At 47.9% G+C, this 23,707-nt stretch overlaps 2 protein-coding genes across 2 annotated transcripts; one reads left to right on the top strand and one right to left on the bottom strand.

The window, feature by feature from the left end:
* Positions 1-416: 416 nt before the first annotated feature.
* Positions 417-8,577, bottom strand: FAM234A (family with sequence similarity 234 member A). The gene is made up of 11 exons (XM_054992670.1): positions 8,324-8,577; positions 7,722-7,844; positions 7,421-7,600; positions 6,285-6,415; positions 5,721-5,853; positions 5,404-5,545; positions 4,716-4,859; positions 2,739-2,817; positions 2,331-2,483; positions 1,633-1,735; positions 417-1,553 (listed from the first exon to the last, which is right to left on the bottom strand). The coding sequence occupies exons 1-11, from the start codon at positions 8,571-8,573 to the stop codon at positions 1,342-1,344; spliced, it is 1,650 nt and encodes a 549-aa protein (XP_054848645.1). The 5' UTR covers positions 8,574-8,577; the 3' UTR covers positions 417-1,341.
* Positions 8,578-8,725: 148 nt separating this feature from the next.
* Positions 8,726-22,094, top strand: TRAP1 (TNF receptor associated protein 1). Its single transcript, XM_054992669.1, has 17 exons — positions 8,726-9,077; positions 9,178-9,260; positions 10,979-11,119; positions 12,187-12,258; positions 12,633-12,793; positions 13,581-13,690; positions 14,155-14,228; positions 15,540-15,695; positions 16,737-16,857; positions 16,980-17,049; positions 17,927-18,074; positions 18,285-18,470; positions 18,941-19,079; positions 19,880-19,962; positions 20,667-20,812; positions 21,015-21,087; positions 21,759-22,094. Exons 1-17 carry the CDS (start codon positions 8,726-8,728, stop codon positions 21,858-21,860), a joined length of 2,217 nt encoding a protein of 738 aa, XP_054848644.1. The 3' UTR covers positions 21,861-22,094.
* The last annotated feature ends 1,613 nt before the right edge of the window (positions 22,095-23,707 follow it).

Below are 23,707 nucleotides of genomic sequence, written 5' to 3' on the forward strand. Positions count from 1 at the left end.
CTGCAGACTGGATGCTATTACTGTCAGGGAGATGAAGAGCTGAGGGAACTAAATAAGCAACCGGGCCGCCAGCATGAGAAGCAGCGGGTTCTGTGCCCAATAATGGGAAACCATTAGAAGGAATCTCCCAGCTGCTCAGGCACCAGCCATCAGTACTTGGGCAGGGAGGAGAAAAGTGGAGCACATCCAGGGATCAGTCCCAAGCTTACTGCTTGTTGGCAACCCCTACAGAGGACAGCAAACAATGCTTTGCTGGCTCCACCACCTCTTTTTGTTTTGCTCTTACAGAACACTTCCCAGGCCATGCTTCTGTGCTAGCACTTTGTCTCCCCATTTCCACAGTGATTACTCTTCCCGCTCCCTGGCTTGATTCAACTACTGCACTTCCTGTAGTGAGACAGATGCACCCCCTAATGTCAGGATCACAAAATAAGATTTATTGAAACCACAGTAATCATCAGTCCAAGCCTAGGGAAGCTCCAGATGCAATAAATAAAATAGGGAAGGGAGACCAACGTATATCACTCAGGGCTCCTTGGAGGTAAGGAGAGAGAAAAATAAACCAGACAGATACGAATTAGTGTCAACATCTACCATCAAAGAAACATCAATCAAGGCCAAAACAAAAACCATTCCTTAAACACAGAAGAGAAAACAGGAAGGGGGGGGGAGGAAAGAGGAGATTTAAGCCAAGTAGAACTTGCTCAGCAGCACAGATCAGAGGAGGACCCAGCTGCTCCTTCCGTGAGTTGTCTGTGTCGTTCCAGGGTGACGCACTCTGTGTTTCAGGAACTGCCATAAAAGCGACTGGCAAGAAAGCAAGGAGATGGCAGACCAAGCCAGTCCTAATGAAGATCTCCATCCAGCCTCCCTCAGAGAGAGACAGGGAGAATGAAGGAAAGGGCCTTAACCAGCCTGAGGAGGGGGAAATGAGGCGGCAGAGGGGGGTGCAGCACCTTGCTTCAGAGTGGCATCAGTGATGTGGAACTGGTTACTGGAGAAAGCCAGCCCTCAGCTCTCTCCCCTCAGCAACATGTTCCATTAGCCTATTGCCTAACACAAAGCATCCTGCAGGAACCACCTAGAGAAGGACCCAAAGCTTTAGATGCGGGCAGGACACCGCTGCAGAGGCAGCCTGAGCAAGAGAGACTCATCTCTGCCCACAGACCCCAGTGAGAACCTCATACTAAATGTTGATACCTCCCAGTCCTCCTCAGTTTCAGAAGTCTCCGCTGCAGTCACTGTCTCTGTGGCTGATGGTGGAAAGCAACTGCTGTGCCAGAGAGTCTCAGTCTGGATTTTGGGACTTGCATCCTCCAGTGTTGAGCCTCCAAGCAGAGATCACCATGGGCTGCGGTATCTCATCCGCAGGAAGCGGTCCCGGATGTTCTGATCAGTGTCCTGGGCTAGCTGGTTCAGCCAGATCACCTGGCTGCTGGCCATGTCCTCCTTCAGTTTCTGTTTGGACAGCACCACGAGTCCAGGACTGCTGTTGGTCTGGGGTCCAGTCAGGAGCACATAGCAGGCATGGCGGCTCCGCTCAAAGAGCACCGCTGGAATCAAGAGAGAAGAAAGTTTCAAACCAACTCAGAGGGAGGGGCGGGGGGAGGAGCATGAAGGGGGCATGCTTACCCTCAAAGGCCACAATTGCCTCAGTGCTGTTGGTCATCCACAGGAGCACATTGTGGAAGGAGGGGTGGAACAGGTAGAGGTTCTGGGGGGCCCCTTCTGATCCCTAGAGGGAGAGAAGAGTTGCAGTATTTTCCCTCAAGCAAAGCTGCCGGGCATGGAGCCCAGGAGTCACAGGATAGATCAGAACCAATACCTCTCAAACCTCTTGATGCATTTCTCCCCAACATACTTTTGGACTTCATTCTACATGGAGGATTTATCTATACAGAAGTTGGTTCAGCATTTCATAATTTACAAATTTATAGATAATGGTTTTTAACACATTTTCCCCCTAGCCATACTTGTTCGTTATAATTTTTTCCTACTTTTAACGTAATAATCTTTCCTTTAAGATTGTTAATAGATGTTTTGATACTTAAAAAACACACCCTAAATCACAATGCAGTTGAGGCACAAAGCCTGCCCAAAGAAACTGAGCCCAGATTCTGCCCCTAGACCCACAATGGGCATTTGGTGCAGCTCGTTCCAAATTCCTTCTGCTTTCACAATCAGATAGGACAAGAAACAGCCTTTGGCATGTGGCCTGCTGTGGTTCAGCCCCCAGTAACTCTACGTTAGAGGCATCACAACAGCCACTGACAGGCCCGGAAGGTAGGCTGCCCCAAACCCCAGAAGGACCAGCAGACCTCTACACTCACCGTCCTGTTATCGCCCGGTTGGTAGTCGCCCCAGAAGAGGAAGAGGGATCTGTGATCGGCAGTAGCCAGAGTGGCTGGTGCAGGAGTCCCAGTTCCTGAGAGAAGAACCAGGTCCCATCTAATGTTTCCAGAACTGCCCTCCACAATTAGAATCTAGGAAATAGAATCAACACCTTAGACAGGCCTTGCCAGTCATTGCCATTCCAACCTGATGCTAGGAAGGTGCTGGCCTGGTCATGTGAGGCTGGGGTTCTAAGGTTCCTGTAATTTATGTCATGGGGGAGAGGGGGAGAGAGGTATCAAGACTCCCTGCTGTAGTCCTGAGAGCATTTGACACACTGTGCTGCCACATATCCTGGTGCCTTAATCCAAAGCTATATGCCCACACCCAGCAGCTTCGCAACAAACCTTCTTTCTGTTGGGTGAGACTCTGCTTTCAATGACAATATCAATCTCATCAGCATCGTAGGATCCAAGCACCGGCTCACTGCAAGAGAGACATGAGAAAGAGGATGAATTGTTTGAGTAGGGGCCTCACCAAAAGGGACCAGAGTAAGCTTAGGAGTCAGGGGATAAAAGGACAATCCTCTTGTGGATTAAAAATTGGTTAAATAACAACAACATTTGATTTATATACCGCCCTTTAGGACAACTTAATGCCCACTCAGAGCAGTTTACAAAGTATATTGTTATTATCCCCACAACAATCTCCCTGTGAGGTGGGTGGTGCTGAGAGAGCTCAGGAGAGCTGTGACTGACCCAAGGTCACCCAGCTTGCTTCAAGTGCAGGAGTGGGGAATCAAACCCGGTTCTTCAGATTAGAGTCCCGCTGCTCTTAACCACTATACCAAACTGACAGTAAACAGGAAGCAGAAATGGAAAGTTCTCTCATTGGAGGGAAGTGAGCAGTGAGTGGAGACCCACAAGAATTGGCATTAGGAATGGCGCAATTTAATTTGTTCACAAAAGGTTTGGAGTTGGTACAGTAGTATACTGTACCAACTCCAGGGTGAGCAGTATACTGACCAAGTTTGTCAGAATAATTTGTCAGAATAGAATTATTCAGGATGGTGAAAACCAAGGCTGTCTCTGAAGTGCTCTAGGAGGATCTCCACAATTTGAGTGACTCGGCAACGCGGAAAATGAAGTTCAATGTAGGTTAAGTGTAAAATGATGCACAGTGGAACACAAAATCTCAGCTTTAGAAGTATATGCTGAACTTCCCAAAACGGAGAGGGAAAGAGTCCTTGGGGTTATAATAGAAAGCTCATTGACAATATCGACTCTGTGTGCAGCAGCAGCGAAACAGGCGAACTCTATGCTGGATCTTATTAGGAAAGGGATTAAGAATAAAATTGCCAATTATAACGCCCCTCTATAGATGTATGAGGCAACCTCATTTGGAATACTGTGTGTAGTTCTGGTCATCATACCTCAAAAAGGACACTGCAGAGCTGGAAAAAATACAGAACCAGACAGTCGAGATAATTAAGGGATTGGAATACGTTCCTATGAGGAAAGGCAGGAAAGTATGGAACTTCTCAGTCTAGAAAAAAGACAGCTGAGGGGGTTTGTTCTCCTTAGACATGATATAGGTTTGTAAAATTACTCATGGAGTAGACAGAGTGGATGATAGATTTTTTTCTCCCTCTTCCAAACTACTAGAATTCAAGAGCATCCAAAGAAGTTGATGGGCAAATAGGTCAGAACAGATAGTGCTAGAGTGATAAACTAGAATCTGGAAGAATCAAGTTCAAATCCCTGCTCTGCCATGGAAGCTTGCTAGGTGACCTTGGGCCAGTTATGTACTCTTAGCCTAACCTGCCTCACAGAATTGCTGAGAGGAAACAATAGAGAGAAGAATGATGTAAACCACTTTGAGAACCCATGGGAAGAAAGGCAGGAAAGAAATGAAGTAAAATAAAAATAAAAAGGTATTCGGCGTGTGATTGAAATGATGGCCACAAGCATGAATGTCTATAGAAAAGGACAGATAAATTCGTGGAGAATTAGCCAACTGGTGGCTACTAGCCATGACTAAAGGGAGCCTCCATATTCAAAGGCAGTAAACCTCTAATTACCAGTGCTAAGAGACAACACTGGGGGAAGGCCTCAGCCATTACGCTTGTTCTTGGCCCTCTAGAATAAAGGGTTGCCCAGTATGTGATGTGGGACTAGATGAACCCCTGGGCTTTTATCATCTTCAAAATGGCAGGTCCTCCACCCATGGCATGAATAGAAGCTCAGCATATGCAAAGGGTTGGAGGAGAATTTGCTCACGGGGTGGATGCCAACACTCCACAATTCCCCCCACCCAAACAAAGGGCAGGATTATGCTTTCACCTCTGCTCACAGATACCTGCCTTCTTCCAGTGCCTGCATTACCTCTGGATATGGGGAACCACATCAGTAGTCCACAAGGAGCCCAGGCGTTGTCCGTCCAGCAACTCCAGCGTGGTTGATCTCACAAGCAAAATATCGGTCCCTGACCTTCCAGGCACCTTCATCAAGTAGCGGATTTCTCCAGAGCTAGAGAGGCAGAGAGATGGAACAGACATCAGTCATCCTTCCACAATGAAGGGGGCACATGCAGCAGGATGCAGTCCATTTCCCTGCCACCATGGGTGAGACTGAGAGCAACCTCCAACAGTCATAAGGGGCTTTCAGTGCATTGCACAGGCTCTATTCCTCTCCTCTTTTGGAATGTTAAAGACATTTCACGTATTTTCACACAACAACTCTTCCAATAACCTTGTGTGGGAGGGCACCATTCCTAGGTTACAGAGAATTGATTGCCCGGTGGGATTGTCACTAGAGACAGGATTCAAACAGGGGAATTCCCAGCCCCCCACTGCTACATTCCCCCCAACTGTCCCATGACTACTCTCCAACTTCTTCTCTCCTTTGTCTCTGCCACAAGGTCGGCTTCACTCTATGTTGGACCCGAAGGGTTTGCTTTGGGCACTTTTAGTATCCTCCTTCTCCTACTAGGTCCTCTAGGGCTCCTTCCACCTTCTATGGGCATCAGGTTTCTCAGGGCAGGAAGCTTAGGAGAAGGCCAAGGGGAGGGTACCTGAGCAAAGGCACGTAGTGTGTGGAGCTGTCAATGACTGTCTCCCACCGGGGGTCCTCCTTCAGGCCAGTCCCTCCGTGGTCATCAGAACCAGCTGCCATAGTGTAGAGCTTCCTCAAGGAGTAGCCATACAGTGCATTTGCTGAGCCAAGAAAAAGGTGGTGGAATGAGCTAAGCCATTCATTCCAAGAGGCTGAGCACCAGCAGGGCAGCCTCTGTTGGCTTACCAACTGAAAGGATCGTGCCTAGACTCTGCTCCACCCCCATCCCAGAACCCTGCCTTAGCAGTGAAATGTGAGATGGGCCTCCACACTCACCTGTGTAGAAAAGTACATAGTAGGCACCTGCCTTGGTGGTATGCATGAGGTGACCGATCCTCCCTGGCAGATGCAGGCTCCCGCCAGACCCAATCCTATCACCAGAATTTCCAGAATAGAAGCCACTTTGAATCTGCAGAGAACATTACACGTCTTTATATTTTTAATAGGTTTATGAGTTTGCGTTATGTTTTATATTTGTATTTTAAATGCATTTTAAAAGCTTTTTAATGTCAAAAATGTTTTAATGTTTGCTACCTAGAGGATCCCGAATTGGGTGGAACGCCAGCAAACAAATGTGTTAAATAAATAAAATAAATAAATTACAAATCATGGTAACACAGGGCCTGCTGCTCATTTTGTTCCTCAGAGCCTCACAGGGACTCAGTGATGACATGGTGCTGGAGAGGCAGCAGGACTGAATAATGTTTTTCTTCCCTCTGTATGCCTTTCACAAGGGCTGGACAACTTGCCAGTTTAGGGACAAACAAGAGCAAAGTACACATCCTTGGCTGGGCTAACCCAACTTAACATCACACTGGTGAATATCTCAACTAGTCTTACCTCCTCTCCTGTGGCTACAAAGACCAGGAGGTCTGACACACCATCCCCATTGACATCTGGGACTTTTAGTAAGGGACTGAGCACTGTAGAATTAGCTCTGAGGCTGGTCCTCACCCTCCATACTGTCTTGCCTGGAGAAGCAACAGAGAAGGCAACACTGGTTCAGAAAGCACCTGTGGAACACAAAGTGTGACGCCTTCTGAGGAAGGGGGCTACTCCAATACACATCCAGGAGGTCTTTGCCATGATCAACCAACTTATTGTCTACTAACACAGGAACTGTGTAAGACAGCAGCAAGGTGGTGTTTATGCCAGTACAGTATGTTAATTTTTATCTATGACTAATGTGGGGGTGTTGTCAGTGTGCAATGTCATGAGTGATAGGTAACTCTTTTGCACCAGAGATGCCGTACTAGCGTCTGTTAGTATTGCTATGCTGCTTCTTATTCTAGAGACATTTTTGTGCTTTCTACTTTGCTTATGGGAATGGGCAGAACTGTGATTACGGAGTTGGGCACTATGATACCAGCTTGCCCATAAAATGAGCCTTACCCCAACCAGTAAGAGAAAAATAAAGGCTGAAGTTCTCAATCACAGTCCAAGGTAGATCATATCTGGTGCTATTTGTGAATTTCTACAAGTACTGAAAAGCGCTGCCTGGCTCCTTCAGGTCCTCCCCCTGCTTGTATCGGGCCTTTGGCATGCAGGCCAGGACTAGTAATTTTTAGCCACATTCAGTAAGTACAGAGGATGGCTTGCCATAACTGAAGATGTTGGGCTTCAGCAAATTACTTGCTTCAGAAAGACAATGCTATTTGTTGAAGAGAAACATGCAATCACTTCAGTTAATCATAAGAAGCAAAGTTGAGCCTCTACAAGGCAGTTTCTTTTGAAGAAAAAAGCATTTAATGCAATACAGCTTTTGAACACAGGCTGCAGTTATAACTGAATACAAGTTCACTATGGTCAATTTAGAACAACAGTTTGCACTCATTATTTTTATGAACAACGTACCTCTGCTTGCAAGCTCTTTGTCTAGAACTTGCATGGTTGAGCCTCAGAAAGAGAGACTCTACAATTCGATAAAGGACAGCCAAACATCAATGCATCTTTGCATTCCAACAGAGGAAACCTACCTGTCTTTAAGTCAATGACTGCTAGAGAGGCTAGCTCCCCTACGACAAGGCAGCCTTGGGAATTATCATACTCAAAGGAGCAGTCCATTAATTGGAGATCTTGGGCCACAGGTTCCTCCCAGAGTGTGCTGCCATTTGTGCCTGAAATGGCAGCAATGAAGGCACAGGGGGATGTAAAGCCTGGAAAAAGAGAAGGACAGCAGCAGCACCCTTAGCACCAAATATCTTAAGAAGACCCTGTCAGTCCCCTCAGGCAGAAAATACTAGATGGAAGCTTCATTCCCTCATCCTGTCCCCTTACCTTCTCCAAAGCATGATCTGTTTGTGCTATTGTTGTAACTGCTATCAGACGCTTTGAAAGCAAAGAGGATATCTTGCACTCTGTCTTGGTCCACATCCTGCACTTCCAGGAATTTGTAGGTTGCTGCAAAGATAGCAGAACAACACCTAACAGAGAGGGCTTCAGTCTGGGTTAGAGAAGCATTTATTTTTTACTATTTTGCTTTTTATTGTGCTGCTTGGATTCTTCACAGATGTTAGAAGTAAATGCTGTTTACCCTAAATACATTTGAAATGGTTCATTGTCTACTTTTAACTATAAACATGCAAGAATAAACAATGACAATATATACTAAACACATGAGGCAATATATGCGTTTTGTAAGATTAAGGGACTTGGTTCCAATCCCTGCTCTGCCATGGAAGCTTTGCTGGGGCAGGTTGGCCCACTTATACTCTCCCTACCTAACCTCCCTTACCGGGTCGTTGTTGTAAGTATGAAACAACATCTGTGCTCCCCCATCCTCGTCTGAAGCCTGGGACCAAAACCGCCTTCTCCCCTTATCGTCCTGCTCCAAAGGGGAACGGAAAAGCAGTAAAGGAGGCCAGGCGCCTCTTACCCACCCGCGTCAGCGTAGACTCTTCTCCAGGCCCTTTGGGAGATGGGCCTGACGGGGCAGGGGATGATGAAGGAGAAGGCGAACACCACCGTCAGGCATAAGAACAGGGACAGGAAGAAGGCGGCCGTGCGCCACCGCGAGAGCCGGCCGGCCTTCTTGGCGGCCCCGATCTCGGCCCTTTCCCCCGCCACTACTTCCGCCTCCTTCTTCAACGGGCGGATCTCGGCCTCCAGCTCCTTGCCGCCGCTCTCCATCTCGACGGCGTACGAGGGCCTGGGGAGACGGGCCTCAGAACCAGCCGGGCCGAAAACGGCACGATCCGAAAGCCCCGCGGGGCCCGGGCTGGGCTGGGGGCCGCTGCCGCCCCCTCCCGTCAGTCAGAGGCCGGATCGCTTTCCTGCGGCGCATGCGATCTAGGCCTCCCGGTGACAGGGCCCGACTGGTCGCGCCCGTGACGTCAACTCGGGCGACAGCGAGCAAGATGGCGCTGCTGCGGGACGGGCGCTGCCTCCTGCGCTTGCTCCGCGCCGGGCTCCGGGATGCAGCCGGGCGGCAGTTGGGATCCTTGCCCGCTCGCCCCTGCTGCGCACTGGGCAGAGCTGTAGCAGGCGTCCCGGAGGCGCTGCACCCATCCACTCTGGGCTGGGCCGCAGGGCTGCGCCGCTCCAGCACGCGGGCGGCGGAGAGCGGCGAAAAGCTGGAGGAGTCGGCGGTGCCGCCGCCGCATACGCTGGTCAATGACACGGAGAGCGTCCAAGGTCAGGTGCGGGTTGTGGGTGGGCAGCCAGCCGGTCTCGCTCTTTCCCCCAGCCGGGACGGCGTCGCTGATGGGCCGCCGCCTCTTTTTGCTCTTTGCAGGCGCCGCCACCAGTTACGAGTTCCAGGCCGAGACCAAGAAGTTACTGGACATCGTGGCCCGCTCCCTCTACTCGGAGAAGGAGGTAGGGCGCCGTGGATCTTGAAGCAATACCCTCCACTTTCGACAAGGGGCTTTTCTGCCTCTGGCAGTTGAAAGGAAAGGGACTCGGATCAGCCACAAAGCGGGGCGGGGCTCTTTTCTAGGGAATTCTCCTTTTTGGGGGGGATAGAGCTGTTGATTGCTTATGTTTTCCTTGAAGAGAGGAGTTTCTCCTTCCCTGTGCTTTGAAGTCTTTCAGTGTTCTATGTCCATTTTGTGACTTTGGCCCTCGCAGCTTTTTTTGATATTATGTATCAAATCTGCAGTGCTCTAGCAGTAGGTTCAGGAAAGTCAGGGGAGATATTTGCATTTGCATTATTTCATTTATTTATATATTGTTTTTCACCCCAGTTGAGTCTCAAAGTTGGTTAGAACATCATTCTTCCCTCCTCTGATGTCTCACAACAACAACCTGTGAGAGTTTGTGATGGGCCCAAGTCACCCAGTGAGCTTTCTTGCTTGGTGGGGATTCAAATCCAGGTCTCTCAGGATTCTAGTCTAACACTCTATCCTCTGCCATTGCTTGCTTCTGAGCATCAACAGAATGATATGGTGCAGAATTTTCATTCATGTATTTTCATGCCACAGTGGGCTGGGGGTGGAAATCATCCTGGCCACAGGCCTCTGGGAAGGGTGCGGAGGTCTGTCTGGAAGACCTAGTTCTCTGGCCAATAGCAGTACCACCTGGGGGATTTATAGTATGGCCAACATTTTTTCAGTCAGAATGTCTGCCAGGGTAGATTGGAAGGCTGGGTGTCACTATGCTGTCTGGGCCAGCAGGGAAAAATTAGATCCTGCCATGATTGTCCTCCTTATTGGCTGCACAGTGCAAGGACGTGCTTCAAAACTCCAGTTCACTGGCTGCACTGTGCCCAGACTAGCAGGGTAAAGCTGGGTGCCATTGTGCTTCTCTATACTGGCTGCACCAATCCCAGGTCGCCAGGGCAAAGCCAATTGCTGTCATACTTGCTGGCTGAAGCGTGTTGGGTAGTGGTTAAAGTAAATAGTAAATCTACCCCTGGTACCAATCTGTCTTGAGTCCTTGTGCTTTTACAAGCTGCAGGATACACCTGGCACATTGTCGACCCTTAACAAAGTATGGCCTTTTTCTTCAAAGCAGAACCCTGACAGTACAACACTTGTGATGGCAAAAAAGACGCCCTGCCTTCTCTGCTTTGGGAAGGAAGACTTGGGTGACGTCAGGATGCCTGAGTTCTGTGTTCATCAGTGAAATGAGCTGTCATTAATGGGCTGTGTGTGAATAGAAAGGTTTGCAGATGGAACCAAAGGATCTTACTGTGTGCTTGTCATTGAGCTCACATACCCCCCATTCATTTCAGTAGGAAGTGATCAGATCTGTCCATTACTTTACTGTCCTTAATGACACTCAAAATACATCAACCTGCCTCATGGTGGGGTGTCTCCCTCCCTCCCTCCTCTGCTCACCCCTTTCTTCCCATTCCTTAAGCTGCAGGGGCAGTAAAATGCAGCTATCCCCACAAATCTATTGTGATATAGTGAAGGTCCACTGCCAGGGATATATGATCTTATTATGGTTTTGGTTGATAGAAAGATTTAGCCTTTCTTTGGAACTTTGCAGCCTCCCTCCCCTGTATAGGGATTACTTCAGAGTTTAAAAATTGTTGCTTTGCTGTCACTGTGACCCCCATTTGCAGAACTCATCATCATTCCTTCCTGCAGGTGTTTATTCGGGAGCTGATATCCAATGGCAGTGATGCGCTGGAGAAGATGCGCTACAAGCTGATTTCTGAAGGGAAGGTGCTGCCAGAACTAGAGATCCATGTCCAGACAGATCCCAAGAAGGGAACGATCATTATCCAGGTATTGCTGTTAAGGGACAAGGGTCCTAATTTTCCTTTGATTGTGGCCACCTTCCCCCAGAACTCCTCTGATTTTTTTTCTGTAAGAATACTTCTTCCATCCCATTCCTCTCCCAGTGATATTCATGGTCTTTGAAAGTGGCCCAGCTGTGGCATAAATGTCATAATTTGGATAATTTTGTGAAATTTGCCTGACCTCTTTTCTGTGCTCCTGTTTGTATGTGTGAAGATACACTTGCTTTTTATTTGGCAGTGCTATGCAATCAGCCCTCACATGAAGGCCTGAAATGGTAGGCAGGAGAGGGCTTTCTCTAGGGGGGCTGGCAAATATTTTCTGCCCCTCCTTTGCCTTTAGGAGCGTCAATGTGCTTTGAAGCTGGGTTCCCAAAATTGCACATTGTGCCTCTCTTGATGTGATACCTTTTAAAAAAATAATACTTGCAAAATTTTCAGCTTGTTAAAACTATTAAAGCAAAACTTTGACTGATAGGTGGGGGAAGCAATTCTGTAACTGTTTGATCAGGAAAAGATGGTGATCAGCTGGGCACAAGGAACTGATTTGCTAGCCTTAAAAGTTGAGAGTGATCTTTCTTCAGGGTTGCCAAAATCATTGGACCTCAGCTATCTTGCTGTCTCTGTGAAGCCTCTTTTTCTGCTTTGGACCCCTGAAAGAATAGGGACCACCTTACCCCGAAGCAGTCTTAAAGGAGAATTTTGGCACAGCCAGGCAGGATTTTGTCTCTTGCTGTTTGTTTAAAAGGAATCTGTTCCTGGATGCTCTGAAGAGCATGCTCCTCCTCTGGGGACCCCCATATTAAAAGGGAGAAGCACTGCTTCTGGCTAGTGGAGCAATTTGTTTTCCCATGTTTGTGAGAGGTTGCTTAGCCTGCACGAGTCAAAGGAGAGTGTTTATTTGCAGCTCTGCTTTGCACCTTTGTGTCTATTGGATCTTTTGCAAAACTAAGTTCTAAACATGTTGTGTATCTGGTTCTTCTGTTTTGTGCAGAGGCTAATTTCATCCTTACTCCAAATCTACTAAGATTTGCTTTGCCTGTGTGTTGCTTGCAGGATACTGGCATTGGCATGACCCGAGAGGAGCTAATCTCTAATCTTGGTACCATCGCTAGGTCGGGCTCCAAGGTAAAAGAGGGGGTGTTGCTTGGGAGGGGAGGATTTGTTCCAGGAAGCTGTGGCTTTTGGGGGTGAGGCCCATTTGGGGTGGGCTTTCCTGGCAGCGTTTATGTACCAAAGCAGCAGCTGCTGCTGTCTAGACAGTGACAGGTTTCTTGCTGGATCCAGCTGGCTGAGCAGATTCTTGGTCCCAACAGCACCAGCAGGCCTTTGGGCTGCTTACAGTCCTGTCTGCTATCAGAAAATCAGATGTGCTGTGCTTCTGGTATCCCATTGGAGGTGCTGCTTGCCTGTCATAGGCAGACCTGTGAGGAATGGGGAGAGATGGTGCAGGAGAGCCAAGCTGAGGACCAGACTGCCGGCAGACGTCTTTGTTTCCCCAGGCATTCCTGGAAGCGCTTCAGAACAAGGAGGAGGCCACAAGTAAGATCATTGGTCAGTTCGGGGTAGGCTTCTACTCTTCCTTCATGGTGGCTGACAAGGTGGAGGTGTTCTCGCAAGTAGCAGAGACGGGTGCTCCTGGCTACTATTGGTGTTCTGATGGGTACGTATAGTGCTGTGTGTGTCGGGGGGGGGGGGGAGGAAGTGGCTGGAAGCAGCACAAGTAGGAACTTTCTCAAAAGCTGTGGCTTTTGAGCTGCTGTTCTTTCCAATTTGCAACTAAATCAGAGAGAAGGAGTGTGCTGATAACAAACCTCTATTTTTTAAAATTGAAACGCTGGTACCACTGGTTCAGCACTAAAGCAGGGGTGGGGTTTTTGGCTGCGTGTTGGCAGTGCCCTAACTTGAGGCCACAGTTTGTCATTAACACTTGTGGTTGCAGGCAATTAGTATGTTGCTGAAAGAGTTGGCTTGAGAGCCCCTGGGGCAGGAGCTTTTGCTCCCCATCCTACAAGTCACATGTGCGACACCTCCCCCCATAGGGGTAGGGTGCTGGGGTGGGGGGCATTGGAGACTAACTATGGAGCCCTTGTTTCATAACACTGTTTTTAAAAGAAACTGGAATTGAAAGCTTTTTTTGCAATAAGTTGGCTGTGCTAATATACAAGCATAATTGTTGCTTGCCTACAATTACTAAAGGCACCCACTTAGCCAGCCTTCCTGAAAATGTAGTAAGTGAAGGTTGGCATATTGCCTGCACAGCACAAAAGGAAATATGGTTCAGACTGAATGAGACTAAAAAAGGGTATGACCCTGTAAACAAATATCGCTGGGGTGACTCTGGCTGTGTGGCTTTTGGCCTGTCTCTGAGGCAGGATTGAGCTGCTGATCTCCAGCCAGAGACAGGGCAGGCTATTCTTTGTGCCTGTGACATGTGCTTCTGTTGCCAGGTCAGGAATGTTTGAAGTTTCAGAAGCCTCTGGAGTCCGAACTGGGACCAAAGTTATTCTTCATCTCAAGGAGGACTGCAAGGAGTTTGCTACTGAGGAGAGAGTCAAAGGTGAGGGAGGGAGGGAGGAATGTCTGGACAAGAGTGCTCCTCAAACTCTCTCCCTACCCCCCATGGTGTTACGTAACCTCTGGACTTGAACTGCTTGGTAGTCAGGGGCCTCCACTTGAACTTTTAGAGCACCCTTTGGCTCACGGTTCCTGTAACCCCACACTCTTGCCTTAGGCCTACAGTTCAACACTGGGCTGCTCTTTGTAACTCTTGAGCTTTCAGACTAACAATTTGGCCATCCACATAACCAAATTCTTCCCCTTCCCTTTATTATATGTATGTATGTGCCTGTATAGAGATTCTTTCTGGTGCTCAGATGACTTCCAATCCCACATCCTGCATGATGGTTGGGGGCAAGTAGGGCAACCTTTCTGACCCACAGTGAGGTTTGGCTGGACACAAGCAGTGTCCTGGCTCTGCCCTTCTGTAGAAACCATTACTGAGCAGATCTCTTTTCCACCTAGCGGTCATCACAAAATACAGCAACTTCATCAGCTTTCCTCTCTACCTCAATGGGAAACGCACCAACACCTTGCAGGTAAGATGAGAACTGGGCATCTGGGGGAGCTCTGCACTGAAAAGCCATATCACTCTAGCATCAGGCACTGTACATGGTAGAGACAGAAGGTTCTCAATGCAAATCTTCCTTCAAATCTCACTTAAGGGCCTGAAGCAAGCCCCAGTTCCCCAAGAGATGCAGGGGTAATAATAATGACTGACTTGCAAGTGCATATGAAGGGCTTTGAGTGTGCAAAAGAGCTTTATAGGTGCCCCATGCTATTTGTAGAAAGTATATGGAGTGAACCACCAAGAATCATGTTCGCCACTTTTGGTGGCAGGTTATATTCTCAATCTACTGTTCAGTTGGGTATAAAATTTATCAGGCAGACCAAGATTAAAAGTTCCTCAGTAGCTTCAGGTGTAAGTCAACATACCAGTCCCTGGCCCCAAATATATAAGTACAGTGATTTACCAAAACATTTTCCCTACAGTAGAAAAGAGCAAGAGTCCAGTAGCATCTATAAGACTAACAAAATTTATGGTAGGGTATGAGCTTTTGTGAGTCACAGCTCACTTCTTCAGATACACTGGTATCCGAAGAAGTGAGCTGTGGTTCACGAAAGCTCATACCCTACCGCAAATATTGTTAGTCTTAAAGGTGCTACAGGACTGTTGCTCTTTTCTACTGCTACAGATAGACTAACATGACTACCCCTCTTGATCTGTTTTCCCTACAGTGTATTCTTTGCAAATAGAAGCAGTCCTAAGAAGGCCCTTGAATACTTTCATGGAATTAAGCCTACTAAATAAAATAGGACTTAATTCTGAGTAGACCTGCTTACGTTTGTTCCCTGACTTAATTTTAAACCAGGCTGATCATAATGGCTGAAATACCTTTTAAAACATGTTTTAACTTTTTTTTTTTAAATGGCCTTTCAAAACCCATTTTGTTACCTTTGATTGTTTTAATCTGTGATTTTATGTGGATTTTGCTTGTCAGCTGCCTTTGGCTGAGAGAGAGGCAGGGGAGCAATCTTTTAAAAAAAGTAGGCTAGTCCGGGAAGCCTCACCCCTGACCTCTCTCCCTTGCAGCAGCAACAGAAAGCAGCTGCTGGTTTTCACTGTGCCTGTTAATGTGACTGTTTCACCCTTATTTGCTGCTCATGGCGATGCTTGAGTGATCTCAGCTGTCAAATTTTAGATTTGTCTACCAGGCCTGCAAATGGTGATAGTTGCTTAACTGTTGCTTCTTCTGGATCCAGCTGGTCCTGTGCACCAGCTCAGTCTTGCCTTGGTGAGCTCAGTAGGTAAAGAGTTAACTGTAAGCCTTGCTCTTTCTCTGTGCCAGGCGCTCTGGATGATGGACCCCAAGGAGGTTGGGGAAGAGCAGCACAGGGAATTCTACCGCTTCATAGCCCAGACCTACGATGAGCCTCGCTACATTCTCCATTACAAGACTGATGCGCCTCTCAATATCTGCAGCATCTTCTATGTGCCAGAGACGGTGAGAGAGCAGGGCAGGGAGAGGGTGGGCGGGTGACATTTTTCTCTCTTTGCATGTTTCTTAACCAGTACGTGCATACCAGTGTACATTTTCTAACATTAAAGTAATATATCAAATTCAGAATGGTTGTGTAAATCCTGGAATCTAGCTGAAACGGCTACGTTCAATACACCCAAGAACAATGGAGAATATATTGAACCCTTTTCAGGAATTTGGTTATCTGTTCAATAATTGCATAAATATGCATATCTGGCTGCTTCTAGATTTTGGGGGGGTATGTTTTTACAGAATGCTATTGTCTGAATAGTATCGAATTCTGTAAATGTAGTTTTGATGAATGAAATAAAGAAAAACAAAATAACAGGGAGCCCCATCTGTGCTTCCATCTGAAGATGTCAGTCTAACAGTGTCCCAAGCCTGAGAACCTGCTCTTTTAGAGGAAGCACAACCCTGACAAGAAGCAGAATGATACCTCAAACTTGGATAAGTTTCAGGGTCTGCCCAGGCCCATCAGAGGAGGAAGATTCCTCTGGAGATTTCCTGAGGAACCACCCACCCACCCCCATCTTCAGAAGACCTTCTGTTGTCTTGGGCACTTGGATGAGAACGAATTGTAGCAAAGGTTCAGGCAGATCAGGTTCTGTCTCCCATCCATTGTTACACAGGATCTGTTCAATAACAATTTCAGTATTTTAATGGAAAAGATAAAATCTCTTCTTATTGGTTGAATGAATCAATAAAGTGAAGGTATGTTTTTCTGAAGCTAAACTTTCAATTTTGTGCATGTAGCATTACTAACTGGAAAAAGGACTGAGGGAATGGCAAAACATTTATTTATGTTAGCTCTAAAAACTGCCTGCGCTTATTAGGGTGAAGGGAAGATGTGGAATCCCTAATTTAAGACTGTTCTATTTGAAATGTTGGTGGTTTAATACTGAAACCTCTGGGGCAAAAAGGAGAGGATGTTTGTCCACACAGCAGCTTCCTGGTTCCAACAGCAGCATCCTCTCTCTCTCTCCCCCCACCCCCCTGCATGTGCAGAAGCCCTCCATGCTTGACATCAGCCGTGAGCTGGATTCCAGCGTTGCCCTGTACAGCCGCAAGGTCCTGATCCTGACCAAGGCCACAGACATCTTGCCCAAATGGCTGCGCTTTCTCAAAGGTAGTCAGCTCTGGCTGGTAGAGCTGTGGGTCAAGGTGGGGGAAAGCAGTTGGTATGAAGAGGTTCTTCTCTTCTGTCTTGCAGTTCCTCTTCTCTGTGATGCCCTCTCTCTTTCCTTGCAGGGGTTGTGGACAGTGAGGACATCCCGCTGAACCTCAGCCGGGAGTTGCTTCAGGAAAGCACCCTCCTCAGGTGAGTGAGCTGTTTGTTCCCAGGGCCTCTCGGGAGATGTGTGGCAATATTTCTAGGGGAGAGGCCATAGCTTGGGGGCAGAGCCTCTGCTTGGCATGCAGAAGGTCCCAGGTTCAATCCCCAGCAGCATCTCCAGTTAAATCATGTCATAGGTGATATGAAAGACCTCTGCTGGAGACAACGGAGAACTGCTACCAGTTTTGAGTAGATGGACTGACCTTGATGGACCGATGGTCTGATTCAGTGTAAGGCAGCTTCATGTGTCCATGTGATTCTTATAGCTCACCATTCTGTTAAAAACAGATTCATTAAAATAATTTGGATCGATAATAGATTACTAGCATATTTCTAACATTTGTATGTGGCCCTTTAACATGCTGCCTGTGGCTCTTTTGAGCCCTGTTCCCCAATTTGGCACCTGCCTTGGGCAAGCCTTGCCTGGTGGGGCTTGTGGGTGGTGAGCGGTTTCCACTTTTGAAACAGCTGCCATCAGAAGAACACGGCTGTCTTTGGGTACAGGTCTCAGGTCAGAGATGTGGAAGTTAATGAAGCTCTTTTGCTTGATGATAATTGCAAATGTGGCTCCCCATAGGGTGTGGTGTACCACTGTTTTAGGGTGATCTGTTATGCTATGTGAGCATATGAAACTACCTTCTACAGAGTCAGACCATCTTCTTGCATCTTCTCCAGTATTGCTGTTGTCTCAGTCACAGAAAGTTCCTTATCCCACTTTTGATACCCAAGACCCTTTTGACTGGAAATACTGTGGTTGACCCTGTGACCTCACACATGCAAAATGTGTGCTCTGCCTTCTAGGCTAGGGGATTTTCTCAATCCAGACACTTGCATTTTTTCAGTTGTGCCTTTCTTTTGGTAGGAAGCTCAGGGACGTCTTGCAGAAGAGGCTAATCAAGTTCCTCATTAACCAGAGCAAGAAGGACACCCCAAAATATGCCAAGTTCTTTGAGGATTACGGGCTCTTCATACGTGAGGGAATTGTCACAACAGCTGAACAGGAGGTCAAGGTGTGCCCAGGCTGGCAATGGGGCATTTCAAGTTTACCGAGGAGTCTGCATTCAGGAATACACCAGAGTGGGTGGGGAGGGGGCCTCATTCTGGCTTTTCCGGCCCTTGTCTATTTGGTACTCTAGGAAAAACACATTCAAATGGGGCCAACTTGAAGTCTGGGGTGGGGAAACGGAGGGGGCCGTGGCTAATGTGGCCTCCCTTCCCAGGAGGACATTGCAAAGCTGCTGCGCTACGAGTCTTCAGCACTGCCTGTGGGCCAGCTGACCAGCCTCACAGAATATGCAAGCCGCATGCCAGCTGGCAGCAGGAACATCTATTACTTGTGTGCTCCCAATCGTCATCTGGCTGAACTCTCTCCATACTTTGAGGCCATGAAAAAGAAATCTGCAGAGGTGAGCGGGTGGAAAAATGAGCAGTCACTTCATGTATGTACCTTTGAAAGAGGAAGAGGGTGAGAACCCAAGAAACTTACTATGTATGTTGGCACTTGTGATGTGCAAGTACCTGCTCTGCTTTCTTGGATTAGGGGTAGGTAGAGGGGCCATGTCGTGCCCTCTGTCAGGGCCCCTGATTTGGGTACAGGCCCTGCCCTGGCAACTGATCTCAAGCCAGACCTGTCGGGCTTGCTAGCCACAGTTAGTTCTGTGGACAGAGGCAGGCTGTGCTTTCCTATGAGAGTTTGCAGCAACACGCTTAATTGACATTGCTTCCTAAGATAGGCTGGAGTCTTGGGGGGCTTTGCAAGAGTTTGTATGGGAAGGTGGGGAAGTTCTGGGAGTAGTGGTTAGCTAGGTGAGCTGGCAGTGCAGTGTACGCCCTAGTGGTGCTGTTTGAGAGCTGAGCCTTTTCTCTGTTGGTCCAGGTGTTGTTCTGCTATGAGCAGTTTGATGAACTGACTCTCCTCCACCTCCGGGAGTTTGACAAGAAGAAACTGCTATCAGTAGAAACAGATATTGTTGTGGACCACTATAAGGAAGAGAAGTTTGAAGAGAGCAACTTAGGTATGATCCTGGGTAGCCTGAGAACCTGTGGCTGCATCATCCAGGCAGTAGAAGCTGCTTTCTAACCACCTTGAGTAGATAATAGGCTTAGGAGTTGGTCTTGAAGAAACTGCTCGCGTCCCCATAGACCCATTGCAGAGAGTAGCAGTAAAGAGGGGCTGCTCAAAGAGAGAAGTGACACTTCTTTTCTAACCCATTTCTGGTATTTATTGGGGGGGGGGGAATTCAGAATCGGGAAAGCTTTTCACAGTAGCAGATATTGCCAGCTTCCTTGCAATCCAAGAGAAGCTCGGCCTGCAGTGGTAGCCCCAAAGGCTCTTTTGAATAGGCAGGATAGCCACCCCCACTACTCAGAAGCCCTGATAGACAAGGGCTGTACTCACTTTGTAGGGCCTTTTCGCAGGCGCGGTGTTGAGGATAACTGAGCTATGAATACTTTCCTTCAGTGGCTTTCTTATTATTTTATTAGGGGGATGGTTGACATCCCCTGCAACTCCCTCCGTTCTTCATGTAGCACCTAAGGCCTTTGGGGGCTTATGTCTTCATTCCCCATAGAATTCAGTCTCAAGCTCTGTTGCTCAGTTTTCCACCAAACACATTGTGCCTCATCAGGTCTGGAAATAATCTTTCTCTTGTCAGCAGTCCTTTGTTGGGATGCCTTTGGAACTGAGCCTTGCTCAGTGGCTTTGGAGATGGGGTCAGCTATGTACCCAATTATTATGCTCCCCCTGGGCTTCTTAGAGATGAAGTTGTGTATTCCTTCTACCCCTGCCCCCAGTGATGATGTCACTGTCTCCTAGAGGAGCACCTGAGCTCACAAGATGCAGAAGATCTTATGGCTTGGATGAGGAATGCTCTTGGGTCACGAGTTGCCACTATTAAGGTAAGAGGTTGGAGTGGGAAGAACAGACGTTTGGCATTATGGGCAATGGATAAAGGTAGTTTTTGCTGCTGGTGGTTATTCCAAATGTCTGCTCCCATCAGGCCACTCAGCTTGGTCTGTCAGTCAGCCTCATAATCCTCCTGGGGATTTGTGGCCCCAGCTCCTTCCAGGCACGCCTGGAATTCTAGTATATTTGATTCTCCACTAGTACATTCGCAAGGAGACCCACGGCTGTCCTTTCAGCATGAGCATTGCTTGCGTCAGAGGTCAAGTAGCTGCACTGGGAAGTTAATTAATTTTCCACCCTCAAGGAAGAGAGTAATGTATTTGCCCCAAAAGAAGACAGTTCTGAATATCAGAAGCCTCTTTAAAAAAGTTATACACAAAAAGTGTTTGTTACCATACAGACTTGTAATATATATGTGAACTTAAGACAACCCCCATTTTTCTTGATGGTGCTGCTGGGGAAAAACCTAGACTTTGAATAAAACAGGTATTTCTGTGAAGTGCTGAGGATGCTGTGAGGGACCTGTGGATACCCCAGGGCAGTTAGCTGTCTGTCATATAACGACTCCCTGGCCAGCTCCAAAGCAGAGGCAAGGTTTGCTGTTTCAGTTCATCAGGGCAGAAATATGTTGGCTGTCAGCTTCTCTTGAGATGCTTTGACACATTTTTTGCCTTCCCTGCTGATGGTTTTCCTTCAGGTGACACCGCGACTAGATACACACCCAGCCATGATCACCGTGCTGGAGATGGGTGCTGCCCGCCACTTCCTACGCATGCAGCAGTTGGCCAAAACCACTGAAGAGCGTGCCCAGATCCTGCAGCCTACACTGGAGATAAATACAGGGTAAATGGTGGGAGAGCTAAGCTTAGGGTCTGCCACTCCTGAGAGCAGCAGGCCTGGAAATTTAAGGCCATCTGCCTTCCAGCCATCTGAACAATAAAGTAACCACCTTCAGAGGAACCTACTGGCAGGTGGGTGGGACTACTTTTGGAGGAAGGGTCAGTGACTTCTTCTCACCTGGGCTTTTCCATCCTCTCTGTTACAGGCATCCTCTGATCAAGAAACTCAGCCAGCTGCGGACCAGCCACCCTGATCTGGCCCAGATGTTGCTTGATCAGGTGAGCCTAAAGGCTTGAACAGCCTACTTTGCATGTCCGAGTTGTTGTTCTGCAACGGCTGGCCTCATTTCACTTTCAGGCTTGCAGCAGTTGGAGGTGGCCAGAAAGAAATGCTGGTAGTGTGTGCTGTTGACACAACTGACACCCCTTTCCCCTTCTAAAACCACAGGTCAGAAAATGCCCTACTGCTTGATCCCAAGCCCTGTGGCTTGTGGCAGAGAGTGATGGGCTGAGACCACTGTTCAGAGTGAAGTGCTTGTTTAGCCTCAGCCACAGGCCCATGTGTGTGGGAGAGTGGCTTTCGTGGCCATGAACTTGCTGCAATAGCTTCTCAAGACGTCCTGCATTCCCTTGCTTGACTTGGCCAAACTGGGAAGCTAACTGATGCAATGGCATGGACCTAAGAAGGTACATAGGTCTCCATCCCCAAGGAAAAGTCTGTGAAGTTCATGGGATCTACTGTCCTGTGGTGTGGGCGGGACAGAGTAGAAGCTCTCCTAGGAATGGCTAGTCCCTTTGTGCTGGACTGTTGAGATACTATTCTGTGCCCCTAGTCTCCCCACATGACCTTCTTGCCGTTTCTGAACACCTAGCCTCTTGTTACAGTCTCCACCTAGTCCCAGAGCACAGAGCAGTGCCCCTCCCTAGCCTTTTTATTTCCTTGCCTGCAGATCTACGACAATGCAATGATAGCTGCCGGTTTAAATGATGACCCCAGGCCCATTGTGAACCGACTGAATTGCCTCCTTGCCAAAGCCCTGGAGAAGTACTGAGAAACATTTTCTATGCAGCAACTGTCAAGAGGATTCTCCACTTTCAGTGATGCTGGGAAATCCAGTTTGGACCTGGTGAAAAGCTTCTGCTTATGGGCTGGCCTTGATCCTCCAGTCTTTTCTCAGACATGACCTGGTGCCCCTGTCACTCCCACCCTGCTGAAAATGACAACTCCCAGAAAAGCAAGTGAACAGGCCATGTGGAACTGTGTTGCACAACACGTTTCCCCTCCCTGCTTTGGGGTGTGTGTGTGTGCAACTATTTAAGCAGCTGCTAAGTAGGGGTCCTTGAGGAAAGGCTTCCCCAAATTCTTCTGCAGGTTTTCTTTGGGGTTCTGTGCATCAGCAGCCCTATAGTGGTCAGTGTCTTTATTAAATATAAAGTCCTTTATTTCAGTTCTAAGATGTCACATTCATATTATTTGGTTTTAAAAATTTTATCCTGCTTTATCCAAGGTGGCTTACAGAGTCCAAGCTCTGCTCACGACCTGAGTTTGATCCTGGCGGAAGCCAGGTTCAGGTAGCTGGCTCAAGGTTGACTCAGCCTTCCATCTTTCCGAGGTCGGTAAAATGAGCACCCAGGTTCCTGGGGGTAAATTGTAGATGACTGGGGAAGGCAATGGCAAACCACCCCATAAAAAGTCTGCCAAGAAAACATCGTGATGTGACGTCCCTCCATGGGTCAGTAATGACTTGGTGCTTGCACAGGGGGCTACCTTTACCTATGCTGATTATATTTTAACAGTAAATCCTATATCCACCTATGAACTTATAGTTGCCCAGCACAATTCTAGATGACAAATTGGTCTGTGAATGCCCCGTTGGGAAGAGGTTGTCTTGTAGGCTGGGCCCAAGACTGCCCATCAGGGTGCTCTCTAGACTGCCTGCAGTACAAAGTAGGAGCTGCAACAGCAAAAGAACGAGAGCTTGCTGAGGAGGTGTCCAGACTTGTCAAAAAGGAGGTGTTGAAGACCACTTAGATGTGCAAAACTCTTGGGGTGGTGGTGGAGAGGACAGGAAGTGGTCAGAAATCAGGTCTGTCAACAAGAGCAAAGTCCCACGCTTTGTCATGTTTCAAGTGACCTCACAGATGTGCTGCAAGAGGGATGGTGGCTGGAAGAGGAGGAAGGGAATTCTACTCAAGGCAGACTGGTCTGCCCATGCCATAGGCTGGGAGGTCAACCTAGAGACACAGGTTTTGCCAAATGCTGCATAATGGTACCAGCCACTTTCGTGATGCTTTCATTTAGAAGTGGAACTCCATGTGGCAATACTGTGGGTATGCACTGATGTGTCCATAAAGCACAGCTTGTACAATAGAAGCAAATGCACTACATATAGAAATCTGAAAAGATGCATTTCATTTTGTACTGTTTTTATTGTACTGAGCTTGCAGCCCCATCCTGAGAGCTCAGTAACATAGCACAGTGTTAGCAACACTCATTGGTTATAAATATTCTCTGGCCATTCTGCAGGAGAGGGGGCACCATTTAGCTTATGGCTCAGACTGCATAATGAGCACACTGGAATCTTTTGCAACCTCAGTGATACCCCTCTGAAATCCTGTGAATGGCACAAAGGGGGGCAGCTAACAAATGCTGGCAGATGAAGCTACAGCTCCTTGAAGCTAGGCCTATGCAAAGAAGGAACACCGCAGTGCAACCCTCAGGAGCCTTAGAGAGAATGTAGGCCAGGTTGCAGACAAGGACTTGAGGTCCCACCCTGCTGCTATAGTACCTTTTGCCAAGGGCATATATTTACTCCAGCCATACCATCCCTATGCTCCTGTAACTCCCTAGGCCCAGGAAACCACAACAGAAACATCCACCCTGCTTCTAAGGGCTTGG

The sequence above is a fragment of the Eublepharis macularius genome, chromosome 12 (assembly GCF_028583425.1).
Source record: "Eublepharis macularius isolate TG4126 chromosome 12, MPM_Emac_v1.0, whole genome shotgun sequence".
In the NCBI taxonomy this organism is placed as follows: Eukaryota; Metazoa; Chordata; class Lepidosauria; order Squamata; family Eublepharidae; genus Eublepharis; species Eublepharis macularius.

Coding starts and splice junctions, on each gene's coding strand:
- FAM234A (XM_054992670.1), bottom strand. CDS start 8,573: ATGGAGAGCGGCGGCAAGGAGCTGGAGGCCGAGATCCGCCCGTTGAAG. Junction 5,854..6,284: donor TTGTAGCCACAGGAGAGGAG/GTAAGACTAGTT, acceptor TGTTCTCTGCAG/ATTCAAAGTGGCTTCTATTC. Junction 2,484..2,738: donor TCTCACCCAACAGAAAGAAG/GTTTGTTGCGAA, acceptor TCTATTTCCTAG/ATTCTAATTGTGGAGGGCAG.
- TRAP1 (XM_054992669.1), top strand. CDS start 8,726: ATGCGATCTAGGCCTCCCGGTGACAGGGCCCGACTGGTCGCGCCCGTG. Junction 19,963..20,666: donor CACGAGTTGCCACTATTAAG/GTAAGAGGTTGG, acceptor GTTTTCCTTCAG/GTGACACCGCGACTAGATAC. Junction 21,088..21,758: donor CCCAGATGTTGCTTGATCAG/GTGAGCCTAAAG, acceptor CCTTGCCTGCAG/ATCTACGACAATGCAATGAT.